At 43.0% G+C, this 14,025-nt stretch overlaps 2 protein-coding genes across 2 annotated transcripts; one reads left to right on the forward strand and one right to left on the reverse strand.

Annotated features, from left to right (window-relative positions):
* Window positions 1–333: 333 nt before the first annotated feature.
* dnajb4 (DnaJ heat shock protein family (Hsp40) member B4) lies at window positions 334–6,470 on the reverse strand. The gene is made up of 3 exons (XM_080778776.1): window positions 5,996–6,470; window positions 4,148–4,728; window positions 334–1,364 (listed from the first exon to the last, which is right to left on the reverse strand). The coding sequence occupies exons 1-3, from the start codon at window positions 6,204–6,206 to the stop codon at window positions 1,134–1,136; spliced, it is 1,023 nt and encodes a 340-aa protein (XP_080634902.1). The 5' UTR covers window positions 6,207–6,470; the 3' UTR covers window positions 334–1,133.
* Window positions 6,471–7,445: 975 nt separating this feature from the next.
* On the forward strand, window positions 7,446–13,291 carry slc25a24l (solute carrier family 25 member 24, like; the record flags this gene model as incomplete). Its single annotated transcript, XM_080778951.1, has 10 exons — window positions 7,446–7,568; window positions 7,708–7,834; window positions 8,347–8,434; window positions 8,757–8,868; window positions 9,849–10,001; window positions 10,213–10,350; window positions 10,541–10,651; window positions 11,623–11,790; window positions 11,887–12,025; window positions 13,119–13,291. The coding sequence occupies 10 exons, from the start codon at window positions 7,446–7,448 to the stop codon at window positions 13,289–13,291; spliced, it is 1,332 nt and encodes a 443-aa protein (XP_080635077.1).
* Window positions 13,292–14,025: the final 734 nt, after the last annotated feature.

Genomic DNA, 14,025 nt, shown 5'->3' on the forward strand with positions numbered 1-14,025 from the left:
AAGCGTTAAGGCTTAACCCATCCGCTGTGAAAAGGGTCTATTGTGGGGCCCTCTGCTAACATTATCGTGGCTCTATTTGGGATCCTGGACCATGATGACTGATATGGCGTTCCCTGGTGGGAAACCCAAAGGTCTTTGTGTTGGCAGCTAACAGCTAGCAGCTGAGACAGCTATATTTACACGCTTACATTCATGCCATCAATATCTTTAAACATTAGGAAATTTAAGCAAAATATATTTCATCTGATTTCTGTGCATCTGACCTGCTATTCATTCATGTTTAATAGCTAAACATTGTCTGCTAGTGTAGATTCTGTAATAATTTGAATTGACTGATTTCTAAACAAGTTTAATAGTTTTATAGAATATACAGCTGAATATCCTGTACTGTACATGGTCAACTTTTGTTACAAAATATCTTATGCCATACACAGATCACTCTCCCTTTAACATTTCTACATAAAAGATATCCTCAAAATATTATAAACGTGTATATCTTCATGTGAAAATAAACTTAAAAGACATAATTTTACAGATGACATTTCATTGACAAAGAGTGCCTCTTAAAGGTAAGTAGAAGGATAAAGTATGAGAATGCGTGATGATTTTGCACAGTATAATTCGTAGATTCATAAGAGTCACTCGACAACTTTTTAACCACTAAAATCTTTTCATTGACTCAAGATATTGCCTTGCACATCACTCAGTATAAACTAACAAATGTCAAAATCCCTACACAAATTAACCAACACACAAATCATAAAGATAAAGTTAAAATGGCACATAAAATATTTACTTTCACATATGAACAATCTCTTTTACTTACACTTTCATCCACTTGGTGGCATGCACAGTATTTATAAAAACACCAAATTGATAGAAAATATAAATTGCACATTCATTTGGTGTGTGTGTGTGTGTGTGTGTGTGTGTGTGTGTGTGTGTGTGTGTGTGTGTGTGTGTGTGTGTGTGTGTGTGTGCGTGTGTGCGTGTGTGCGTGCGTGCGTGCGTGCGTGTGTGTGCGTGCGTGCGTGCGTGCGCGTTTGTGTTTACTTTATTTGTATTTGTATGTGTTAGGTAGACTGAGTGCTGGCATGCGAATATCACCCTTTGACATGTCCATGTCCTCCTTCCTAAGTAGGTAAATGCCGTTTGAGCACATCCTTGGCGTTGCTTGGGAGCGACTCTGGAAAGTTCACATCAAACTCTACCACGAGGTCTCCTCTCTGCTCTGGGTTTTTAGGCAAGGGGAGACCCTGTCCGGCAACAGTCTTTCTCATGCCAGGTTTGATGACATCTGTGATCTTCATGTTGCACGTTTTCCCGTCTATCGTTGACACGGTTACTGAACATCCGCATAGTGACTGCAACGACATGAATGTGGAAGTCAGCAAGGCATCACAGAACGTCATGTCATGCAGTGGACATTTCTGCACAACAACTACATTGGCATACGGTACTACTGAGAGTTGGTGTTAAAGTTAAATTAATTAAGCAGTGTCATTTGGTGGTCACTTTGATCCAGTGCACCTAACAGTGCCAAATGATGATAAATGATTAATGAGGTAGAACATCCTGCCAGTGTCAATAAATACCATGTTTTACCGACTGAACCAGTGGTCAGCACGTTAGCACTGCACTGTAAAAATCATTAGTTTGTTTGGGTTCATTTCTACACACGCATGCAGTATAATATTTAGCCAATCTTTCAATATATGTAGGCCTACCAGTATTTTCTGTCAGTGAAAACATGTTTTAATATGCTTAAAAGACTGATTGATTTGACTTTTGGCAGAAACCACGGTGCCTCTGACTAGAATTGGTGGCCAATGATGTGTGTCCAACTAAATCAACAGTGTTGGAAAATAACGTATTACTTAAAGTAATAACAAAAAACATTGCATTGATGCACCTGGGACGTATCCTCAGTGATGCATCCCAGGTCCACTCCTGCTCTCACCAGGCCCAGGACCTGTGCGCTGCACCAGAGTCCCAGACACTTCATTCAGGAATGGTGGATTCCTAAGCCGCATTGGTTCCACAGACTCCACCCGAGCAAGAAGGTGGTGCTGCAGGCTCCACTTGCGGCTTGAATGGCCCTCCTAAAGGCCTCTCCAAGGGTTTGTTGGGCTTCCTCACGGAGGACACAGGCTGGGGCGCTAACCCATACTGCTCACCCGGGTGCCGTCTACATTCTGGCTGTCACCCGTCTCTCTGGTGGTCACCAGACTATACCTGGTTGTCACATAGTCTATTCCTATGAGTCACTATAAATAGAAGAACTATAATGAAAAACATCGCATTGATGCACCTGGAACGTGTAAAGAAATATTCTTACCCTTTTCCAGTAACTAGTAATAAACGAATTACTTTGCGTTACTATTTCCAAAAAGTAATTTGGTACTGTTTTCACTAGCCTTGGTGGTACTGTGGGCTTGAGTGTTTATTTATAATGGTAGTGTGGGTTGGGATCGAGTTGCTTTGCAGGCTGCTGACCTGTCTGGATCTAAACTCTAGATCGGATACGGAAACGATGCACCCATGTCTGACTGTAGGCCTATGTGTGATTTATTGTAAGAGGAATAGCGGGCTTTAAACCGTCCAGAACAAACTGGGTAGTTTGAGACTTTTGGGGACAAAAGATGCAATTACTGGGGCCGATGGGAAAGAAGTAACTAGTAACTTTTTTTTTTACTTTTCCAACACTGTAAATCAATGTATTCATGTCATTATCCATGACATCATCGGTGGCAGGCCTGATGTTGCTTTCATGCAGCAATCAAAATATTTGGACATGGAAGCCATGAGAACCAGGCCCAAACACTGAGCAGAGCATGAGAAGCCATATACGGTAACTTAAGTACATCTCGCTGTGAGCATGTGCGTGGGCAGCCCTCTCTCTCTCTCTCTCTCTCTGCCTTCAGTGTTGCTGCTGCCAAAGATTCCAAATTATATAACATGTCCAAGGTTTTGTGTGTTTAATCTGTGAGAGATTTAGGGAAAAGGGAGGGGTCCTAGTATAGGCCCCTATATATAATTGACCCACCGGTCAATTATATACGGTTTAAGTGGTTAAATAATTCTGAATGCACCCCTTCCTTCGGACATATCTATCCTCCAACTACTTACATATGCTAAGACTTACATATGCTATTTATTTATTGGGGATAGTATCAAATATTTAGTAGTATAGTATAGTGCACAGCGGGGAATTTCCTCAGGATCGGGAGAGACCTTTGAAGGTCTGGTACTGCAATTTTGGGCCCACATCTGTGGGTGACTCGGCCTATAGAGCGTCGCAGTCCCGCCCCCTCGAGAGACCCGGAAAATAAATCGCCGTTCATTTTCCTCATAGGCATTTCTTAAAGTATTTATTTAAAGACGGTTATGCCACGGACAAAGCCAACTCGGATCGTGACAAATCATGACAATGAACACAATATTTTGGGCCGATCAAATCATTAGAAAGAAGAAAATAAAGGCAGGAGACAACACTATTTGTTTTGTTTTTCTTCTTATAAATTATTTGATCGGCCCAAAACATTGTGTTCATTGTCATGATTTGTCACGATCCGAGTTGCCTTTGTCCACGGCGTAACCGTCTTTAAATAAATACTTTAAGAAATGCCTATGGGAAAAATGCATTGAGATTTATTTCCTGGGCCACTCGTTGTTCTGAAAAGACTGTGACGCTCTATAGGCTTGACGCAAGAGCTGGCTCATTGGAGTTAGGTTGTGGCGGCGTGGCACACATGCTGCCTTGCTCTATTGTCTTCAAGTTGATTATACCAAACCCGGAAGGAGGGTGTTCTTCCCGGGGAGTATACACAGTATTCAACTTTGGTCAATGGTAAATGGTGCATTTATATAGCGCCTTTATCCAAGGTGCTTTACATAGATTGTGCATTACATTCACCCATTCACGCACACATTCACACACCGATGGCAGAGGAAACCATGCAAGGCACCAACCTGCTCATTGGGAGCAATTCGGGGTTCAGTGTCTTGCTCAAGGACACTTCGACACTAACTCTGGGGGAGCCCGGGTTTGAACTGTAAACCTTGCGGTTGCCATCCGGCCACTCTACCCCTGAGCGGTGCACTGTGAGAGTTAGACACAGATGGGGTGCAAAAGAGAGACACTCACCTGTCGTAAACTTATGCGCACAGGATATACTATATTAGATGCTTCTCGCCTAAAATGTGCGTGTGGTTTGTCCTTGATGACGAAAACTATGTCAGCCGGGATGGTGCTGGACGACTCGTCGCCCTCGCGCGGGAACGTGATCTTGGTGCCTTCCTTCCATCCCCGTTTGATCTCAATAGTGAGGATCTTATCCTCGTTGCGCATGGTCCTGCCATCTGGATTGAGCCTTTTGCGAGAGATCTTCATCCTCTTGGTGCAGCCATGGAAAACCTCCTCCAGGGAGACTCTTAGTTCGTGGTGTATCGCCGGATCTTGTTTCCGCCGCGGCTGGCCGCCAACGCCCACGTGCCGGTCCCGAGGGAATCCGTTCATGTTAAAACTTGTGAAGGAGCCAAAGGGATCGTTGCCGTCCACCTCCATGTCCTCGTCGTCACGCCCGTTGGCCTTGCGCCCGAAGAACATCTCGAAGGGATTGGCGCCCCCGAAAAAGGTGTTGAATGTGGCGTGGGGGTCTCCGTGAAAGGTGTAGGTGAAGTTGCTACCTTGTCCATCAGGTGTGGGTCCATTTCCTCCCTTGAGACCTGGTGGTCAACAGAAATGTTGTTGTCAGTGTTAAGTGTTCTCTCTAAACGTATATAAACTGAAGTGGTTGCACCAAGCCTGTGATTCTCAACACCCAATTTGATAAGATATTTTCATTTATTTCTAGGACCCCAATCTAAGAACATTTTTATGACAATTATTTGATAATTGGGCCAATTTGGTATTAAAAAGGTCTTAATCTGCATGCAGATACCCTGTGTATCTGCATGTATATTGAGTGAGAAGACAATGTTGCCCCCCCGTCCATAATTCCTCTACTGTCTATCTACAGATTCTACAGTTGAAAACCACTGCACTATAGCTGCAACATCCCCAGTGCTCTAACTCTCTACCCCCCCCCCCCCCCCCCCCCCACCCCCCCTACACACACACACACACACACACACACACACACACACACACACACACAGTTTAATTATTGTACAGTATATCTCAAAATACAGGCTGAGTATTATTCACCTGAATCAGAGATAGTTTTATGGTATAAATGTTATGATTGAAATTACATTGTGTGACTATATGCATTCATCACCCCCATTAATTTGTTTGCTACCACATCAAGCACAAATTATTTTACCAGTGATGTATTTTGAGCTGAGAAATTTTCAAATAAACAAACAAATCCTGTCATCTGCTGTATAAGCCATATTGACACATGCATATACGTCATTATGTTTTAGGGACCATGGGGAAATGCAGATCTATAATGTGCCTCATCATTGTAATGGCAATGGCCGGGTTTTAAAATGAATAACGGAGTGAATATTCAATATGGTAATATAACCAGTTGTCCCAAAATGGCCCCAGATAGTTCTCCCAGAAAATGCAGGGCCCAGTTCTACTGTTACCTGCGCTGATAGGCTTAATGTCATTACTAATGAGTCATTAGGCCAGACTCAGGTGACAGTAGAACTGGGCACATATCCACCTCAAGCACGTTGTCAGACGACGACCGACGTTATAGTTATTTTTACAGAGTTATAATTATGATTAATCTTGAATGATTAATCTTGTCATTGCTAATGACAAGATTGATAGGAGTCTGTGAAAATAACTATAACGTCGTCGTCTGACAATGCTGTGCTGTATATGTGCCCCTCGTTTCTCCCTGTGAGACTTTTATTAAGACAGCATCTGCAACTCGGCAGTCGGCACTGATTTAACCTGGCTGCCCTATAACGGGTTAATCGTATGACTATAGTAACAATGTCAGGACGGTGTTACTTTGAAAACACATTCTCCTACCTTCCTCTCCGTACTGATCATAAATGTCCCGTTTCTTCTGATCGCTGAGGACGTCATATGCTTCGGCGATTTCTTTAAATTTCTCCTCGGCATTAGCCGCCTTGTTTTTATCTGGATGCCATTTCAACGCTTGCTTTTTGTACGCTTTTTTTATGTCCTCTTCCGCGGCACCTTTAGAAATACCCAATATTTTATAGTAATCTTTCCCCATTTTCCCCCAAAAGCGGCCCCGCGTTGAAGAGCGGCTTCTGCAGTCGATCCTATGGGCGCTGTCAGTTCACTTCAAACAACACAACAATATCTAGTAACAACAACAGCTAGCAGATGATGACCGTTTCGAGACCGTTACTCAACGCGCCGTGTTATATCCGTGACTAGGACCCTCTTTAAATAGCCAATGCGCCCTCCTCCTCCCCTGCGTCCGGACCCACACTGGTATTCAGACGCTCTTTCTAGAAAGCCAATGCTGAGAGTGAGACACGTCATATACCATACTGGTCTGGACTCTCTTCTTCACAACCCACTGCTATAGGCAGGCTACTCTGCTTATTGTAGCTGTAGTGTAGGCCGCGAAACAATTAATCGCTTCAAGTTCAATCTGACATGAGAGATCATCAGTACCAAACAGACGATCGAGTACGGGCGCGTGATACTGTCATGCGCGTGAGAGAGAGAGAGAGAGAGAGAGAGAGAGAGAGAGAGAGAGAGAGAGAGAGAGAGAAAGAGAGAGAGAAAGAGAGAGTAAGGAAAGTATGTGTGTTTGTGTGTGTGTGTGTGTGTGTGTGTGTGTGTGTGTGTGTGTGTGAGAGAGACGTGTGTGTGTGTGTGTGTGTGTGTGTGTGTGTGTGTGTGTGTGTGTGTGTGTGTGTGTGTGCGCGCGCGCGTGCGTGCGTGCGTGAGAGATCCCTAAACTCAGCCATGACATCCGGATTCCAGACTGTTCCATATTGTTTAGATATTGATAAGATGATTAACTCCATCTGTCAAGGATGGGCCATGAGCTATTATATTAAAGCTAAGACCTTTAAGGGAATTCAGTCGTCAAAAGACAGTAGGCTATACTGACAGTATACTGTTAATTGACATGACTTTGGTATAGGCAAACTGAAGTAGGCAGGTATAGGCCTATGCATATAGCCGTAATGTTATGCGTTTGTAAACGATCTTTTACACTAGGATGTTTTGTTTAATTTATCTGCACTTTGGGTTCAAATGTAACTGATACCGTAACCATATGGTACACACGTCTAATGGAAGAGGCCACAGCGCCATCTGCAGTTGTGCAGTGGAAGTTACCGCACCTGCTAGGACTGCAGTGAGCACATGCACACAGCTATGCGTGTGACTCAGCTCCATCGTGCAGCATAGGGATATATCGTCAATCATTTGTTAACCGTTTACTTTTTGACGCAAATATAAATGCACCAGTGTACCCTTGTTTAAATTAATTATGGATCAGTTTCGTGGTTTATTTGTCAAACTAGACAAAGACGAGGATGGCTACATATCAGTCGCAGAACTTCACAGTGAGATGAAAAAAACGGGTATCCTCGTGATTGATGAGAAGGTTCAAGTATGACTATTTATGTTAATTACCTAATTATTTCGTATGGGTGGTTGACGTCTCTAAACAGACTCAAATATAATGCATGGACAAACTGTGAAGCCAAGGTAAGCTAATTATGTTACACACACTTTTCCCCCTGTTGCAGAATATTGTTAATAGCTATGACCTGAACAACGATGGACGACTGGATTATAACGAGTTTCTCAATTACATGATGGACAAGGAGAAGAAATGGAAAATCCACTTTGATGAAATCGACAGGGACAATTGCGGTAAGGGGTCATTTGTATTCTAATGTCGGACAGGACTCTGGTCACACTCACATTCCAGAAGCATGGCGAACACTAGTGTGCAGGGCCTATATGGCTATCAGTCCTAGTCTGCTCCTCTGACTTTGGTGGTGTTCTTCAAACACGAATTTGAGGCTATAGACTACACTGAGAAAACTGCTATAGAAACGTCCAAATATATGCTTAGAATCGTAGATGATGTCTCAAGGTTTGTGGCCTATAGAAAAAAGAGGAGCCAGCTGCCAGACACATTTGAAGTTGGTTTATGGACCTATAATCCATAATCCATTCATAATCCATAATAATCATAACAGTAGCCTAAACCTTCACTTCACTTCCTCTCACTTATTGTGGGAACAGAGAATATACTCCAATCATTTATATTGTATATGCAGCATTCATATACTCAATGCATATTATGCATTCAAGTAATTCTCTAGACAACTATCACAAATAATATCTATGTATAATCCTATCATCTCTTCTCTGATCAGGGTCGATTGATCTGGAGGAGATCATGTGTTTGTTTAAGGAGTTAGGAGTTGTCTTATCCAGGCCCAATGCAAAAAGAATAATACAAATGTAAGATTTTCTTCCCCGCCACCACCCTGAATTCCTTCATAAAATAATTGCTAAATATAAATACAAAATTATCACATGTGAAGTAGTAATAACAGTGTAGCTGCTTATTTGACCCTGACATTGCAATGCATATTAATCACACGTGTGCTTTCTACAATAAATGTTTCATTTTGTATACAATATACTCATCACATTCCGTCCCCATGACTAAATATCACAGACTAAGATACAGGTCTGCAATTTGAATGTTCCTGTTTTTATATTTTACTATTTTCAATACAACACAGAACACAAGGAAGTGTTTGTTGTTTCTTACTGTTAGGATGGATCAGGACAGTTCCATGACAGTAGACTGGGGAGAGTTCTTGCATCATGTCATCCTCAACCCTGCAGAGAACATTGGAGAGCTGGTGTCCTCGTGGAAACACAATCTGGTAGGTATGGCTGGTGGTGTATAACAGTTAATTGTTGGGACCATATATATTATGAAAACTTGCAAACTTCCCGTCAGTCGTTCGGTCACACCTCCACATATGGTTGCCAGTCCATTACGCCTCGTGATGTCACACCTCTTCACACCTTGTGACGTCACGCCTCCAATCCTTGTTATGCCCATATATGGAGATCCCTGATGTCATCCCATATATGGGAATGTCGTGAGTTACGCCTCGTGATCACGCTCCATATATGGAGACAAGACCATATGGTCATGAACCTTGACCATACCTGTTTTTCATTGTTCATTTTTTGGTCAAAGTTGATCCCATGCTAAAGCGACAGCACTCTCCCAGCAGTCTGCTGTCACCCAGGTGGAAGCGTGCACGCACAGATCTGCCCCAGCAGCGTGACCTATACACACTCAAGGAGGAGACTGCCGATGAGTGGTGGCGCTGCTGGCGTTCCCTGGACAGAGTTTCACGGAGGACGCCGTCGCGAGCCGACGCCGCCCGAGCAGAGAGCAGCAGCTGCGCCACCGCCAGAGTCTCACACGCCAGCCACCACTTGCCACGCCTCAGCGTTTGTGTTCTTAGCCGCCGAGTGGCCCGGCCCTACCTGGGCACTCATCAAACCCTGTACACTCAAGCCACTGCCCCCGCTGCCACCCTTAGATTTCTATATGGAGCTGACCTGTTCTGACATTCCATATGTTGATCTGACCTCATCAAACCCTGTACACTCAAGCCACTGCCCCCGCTACCACCCTTAGATCTCTATATGTGGAGCTGACCTGTTCTGACATTCCATATGTTGATCTGACTGTGAGTGTACAAACCCTGTACACTCAAGACACGCTCCATATATGGTGCTTTGATACTAAACCAATTACAATTGAAACATGATATTGACCAACAAACAGATCATAGACCCATAATTTACTAGCCATTTATATTTAAAAATACTCTTCTGGTTGCAGGTTTTTGATGTTGGCGATAGCCGCTCTATGCCCACAGAGTTTCCTGAGGAGGGCTCAGGGATGTGGAGGAGGTTTGTCTTGGCTGCAGGATTGTCAGATGCCGTGTCCCGAACTATCACAGCTCCTATCGACCGCCTTAAAATCCAGCTACAGGTCAGATCCATAATCCGATGCCCTTTCATCAATGTCAGATAATGTAATGTAATGTAATGCCTGACTTAGGGCTCTGGAATGGTACACAGTAAAATCTCAAAGGGATTTTGACTCTCAGCTACCGGCCTTGTGGAGATATCCCCTCAGAGGAACACACTTTTTTTTAAGTCTGTTTAATGTATTTAAATGTATGTAAATGTATTTTCTGTAGGTTCATGGATCTAAGGCCTTCCTCCAGGGGTTTCATGAACTGAAGGCGGGTGGCGTGCGAGCTATGTGGCATGGGAATGCTGTCAATGTATTAAAGGGGACTCCTCAGTCAACACTACAGTGTCTTATATATGCCCAGGTGAGACCTGACGGTAATTCCGTGTGTAAAAAAAGGATCTACAAGCTCACAGTGCTGGCTATTTCCACTATTCATCATAAGAAAACAGATTTCATCATGGCTTTAAAGCATTTTGTAACGGTGTTGTAAAGAGTTGAATACATAACACACATGTATTAACTATTATTGTTGTTATTATCACTGCCTCCAGATGAAGGTATACACGCAGAAGAGCACCCAGGAGAGCTTGTCCGTGCCGCAGCGTTTTGGCCTTGGCTGTGTGTCTGGTGCAGTGGCCCATGCTGTCTTCTACCCTTTAGAGGTATCAGAGCACATTAGCAGGTCTGACTTCATTTGTCCACAAACAATGAAACCATCCATCTTGGGTGTGACATGGTGCACATTGTTTCATGTTTCAGGAATAGAATTATAGAACCGATTGTACCAGGTGAAATGTTACCTAGATGAAACTCTATCGTCAGTTGAAATTTGATGATTGGCATGAACCATTTGTTTACAGCAGGTGTCACATGTCTTTGAATACTTTAGTAGTCAAAAATGTACACAGCACGGCAGTACACTTGGGCTAAAAGAATAACACAAACATCCTGGGGACTTCCACTCCATTGTCAGCCTTCTGATTGGTCCCTGACTGACTAGCCAACCACTTTGCAGTCATTTGCTTTTTCCAAACAGTTTTGAAAGAAGCCCGTAATTCACATCGTTTAATGGATTATGTTAGGGAATTCTCTCTGGAGAAGTAGTTAGACAGGTGTATCTTAAATACCAGTCCAGTGATATTTGCATATCTTCTACTATCCTCTACTGTCTACTCTCTAAAATGATAGTTTTCCCAGAATGAAGTTAGCAGTCTGAGATTGACAGGTGTTGCAGATCCCTATATGGACCGTAACTGGACATGAAGTGTTTGTACTGATAGTGTAAAAGAATAAAACTTTAGTATGTAAAGACATACCGTCTTCCATCATTAAACATATATCATAATATTTTACATAAACATAGCTAGCCTGGCACAGCCAGCCTTCAACTGCCTTTGCAATATGCATATTGCCCATTGCCCCCAGGCAGATATTAGTATCCCAACCAACGCAATTCTAAAACATAGCAGCAGCGGTCATACGTTTGTAATTCAACAGTGGTGGCCACCACTTCTGAATGCATATAGGGGAAACATGTATCATTCTAGAATAATTTATTTTGTTATCCGGTAAATAACCTTTAAAATACATCGAACTACAGTACATATGATTTTTTTCTCACCTTTTTTCACAGGTGTTGAAGGTGAGGCTTAACCTGCAGCCAGCTGGCACCTATATTGGTGTCGTTGGGTTTGCTCGATTAATTTACAGACATGAGTCTTTAGCCTCCTTTTACCGGGGGTTCAAACCTAGCATTCTCTGTATGATCCCCTATGCAGGCGTGGAGTGTGCCGTTCATCACGTAAGGAAGAAATCAGCATTCAAAACATCACATTCACTTGATGAAATCAACAAAGATACTGATTACACTGATTAAACCGATCACATGTGTCTGCAGTCTATCATGAACTGGGCCAAGAGTGATCCCGCCTACAGCAGTGACTCCAAACTCTTTTTCTTCAGTTTTGTGGCCTTTGCCTGTGGCCAGATGACCAGCTATCCACTAGCAGTGATTCGGACTCAGCAACAATCCCAGGGTAACATCAACTATTATTTGGTTGTATCTGCCTGTATAGGGTTATTGCGAACGCAATGAGCACTTACTATGAGACCTAGCAGATCATGTCTGTCTGTGTGTCTGTGTGTCTGTGTGTGTGTCTGTCCCGCTATACGTCCAAATATGGAGTGTGTTGCATCAGCAATCACTCAGCTCCATATATGGGCACAAAAGGGGCCAGGTCCACATAATATACATCACTCAGCTCCATATATGGGCACAAAAGGGGCCAGGTCCACATATACAGTAACAGCGGGACAGACACACAGACAGACAGACAGACAGACAGACATGATCTGCAGGGTCTCAGCTGCGTTCGCTTCCCGCGTCTTACTGGTATCTGTTATAACTGTATAGGGACAACTATGTGAGTTCAAGTCTGATTCAAGTTAAAGCAGTGGTGTGGTGTAGTCTAGTTTATTGTAGTGTATATAGGCTACTGCAGGGGTGTGAAATTATCCCCTTTATTATGTATCACTAGGACAGCCACTCTCGGGCCATTCTTTACAGCTATGCATCTCTCCCTTGCTCCCTGGCTTGTTGGGTATAACAAACAATAGACCCCCCAGTCTGGCCACCACCTCAACACGTTGCTTCTTATGTTAATGTTAGCATGCAAGGCGGCAACGAAACTGATTCAGGGCGGCGACCAGACAAAGTTTTACAAGATTTGTTTTGATCAGGACATGGCCAAACTCAAACCCATTCCCCAAATTCTACACTCCCAAAACACAGACAGAGCGCACAGGGTGACATTTATGAGTTAAGTGTGAATGGATGGAGGAGATGCCTTGCCCTGCAAGACATAGTTATGTTATTGCAATTATACTCTACCCAGTATTTGCAAAACAAAATCACTGCCACAAAACTATATTGTTATGTATCCTTGTACATTTTTAAGTGGGTATACCAAATCCTGGAGCTTTCTTGATGGGACAAGGATGGTATTTGTATATAAAAAAATTCAAGACAATAATTTCCATTTGTATTTGCTATATAACATTCATAAAACACTTTGAGCTGCATTCTGTATGAACAATGCTACAATCTTGTTTTTTCTTCTTGTTTTTCAGCTTTCTGCTCAGTTTCACCTCCCACAAGTTTACTTCAAGGACTTATTGGAATCTATGAAAGGCATGGAATTCGAGGATATTATAACGGAATGGGAACAAGCTTTGTGAGGGCGCTTCCATGTGCCCTAGTGAACCTCACTTTGTCCAGAAAACTAGAAATGACACTTAAATAAAATAAGATATCCAGATGTTAAAATGTAATTTGTCTAACACATTGAAATGAAATACAAAGTTGTTTTTATTAGGGAAAATAGTCAAGGGAAAATAGTCAAGTGTGGGCCTGCTTGCCTCACATTTTAATTCCTCTGTTGAAACCAGTAGCCTATACAGCCCTACACATACACACAGCAACAATTTGAATGGGTTTAGTAGATGCAGGACAATGCCCTGGGTGAAATCAACTGCAAAAAATACAACCAAAACTAAAAATGTGGGGCAGCGGTGGCCGAACGGTTTGCGGAGCGGTCTTGATATCGGAAGGTCGCTAGTTCGTATCCCCGGACCGGCACGTTAAAATGACCACCGTTGAAGTGCCCTTGAGCAAGGCATTGAACCCCTACCATGAAATGTTTTATGAGCAGGGCCTGGCTGTAAACAAGTTCTTGAGCTTAGTCCAGTTACCCTGGGTAAATAATAGTAACTTTGCATTGCTTTGCTTATTAGCCTCTCAGACCCAAAACTAAAGAATGTTTTCTTGTCATTGGATTTTGTCCACAATTCCATGCTGTATTGATGTTGGTACCATTAGAAGAACTGTGTGTCCAAATGGACCTAGAGTTAAAGATCTAATGAAGGGTTTGCTGACCAACTCTCAATCATTTAGCTGGTCCTCAATCATTTAGCTGGGGACCGCCTGGAACCTCCTCAAGGACCACTGGTTGAAAACCACTGTAAAACATCATTGTTA

Source organism: Protomyctophum bolini (assembly GCF_963924005.1).
Source record: "Protomyctophum bolini genome assembly, chromosome: 12".
In the NCBI taxonomy this organism is placed as follows: Eukaryota; Metazoa; Chordata; class Actinopteri; order Myctophiformes; family Myctophidae; genus Protomyctophum; species Protomyctophum bolini.

What these genes read in the sequence shown, in the direction of transcription:
- dnajb4 (XM_080778776.1), bottom strand. Translation starts at nt 6,206, where the DNA reads ATGGGGAAAGATTACTATAAAATATTGGGTATTTCTAAAGGTGCCGCG. An exon ending in TGATCAGTACGGAGAGGAAG is followed by an intron (nt 4,729 to 5,995) that starts GTAGGAGAATGT and finishes GTTGACCACCAG; the next exon opens with GTCTCAAGGGAGGAAATGGA. An exon ending in TGCGCATAAGTTTACGACAG is followed by an intron (nt 1,365 to 4,147) that starts GTGAGTGTCTCT and finishes ATGTCGTTGCAG; the next exon opens with TCACTATGCGGATGTTCAGT.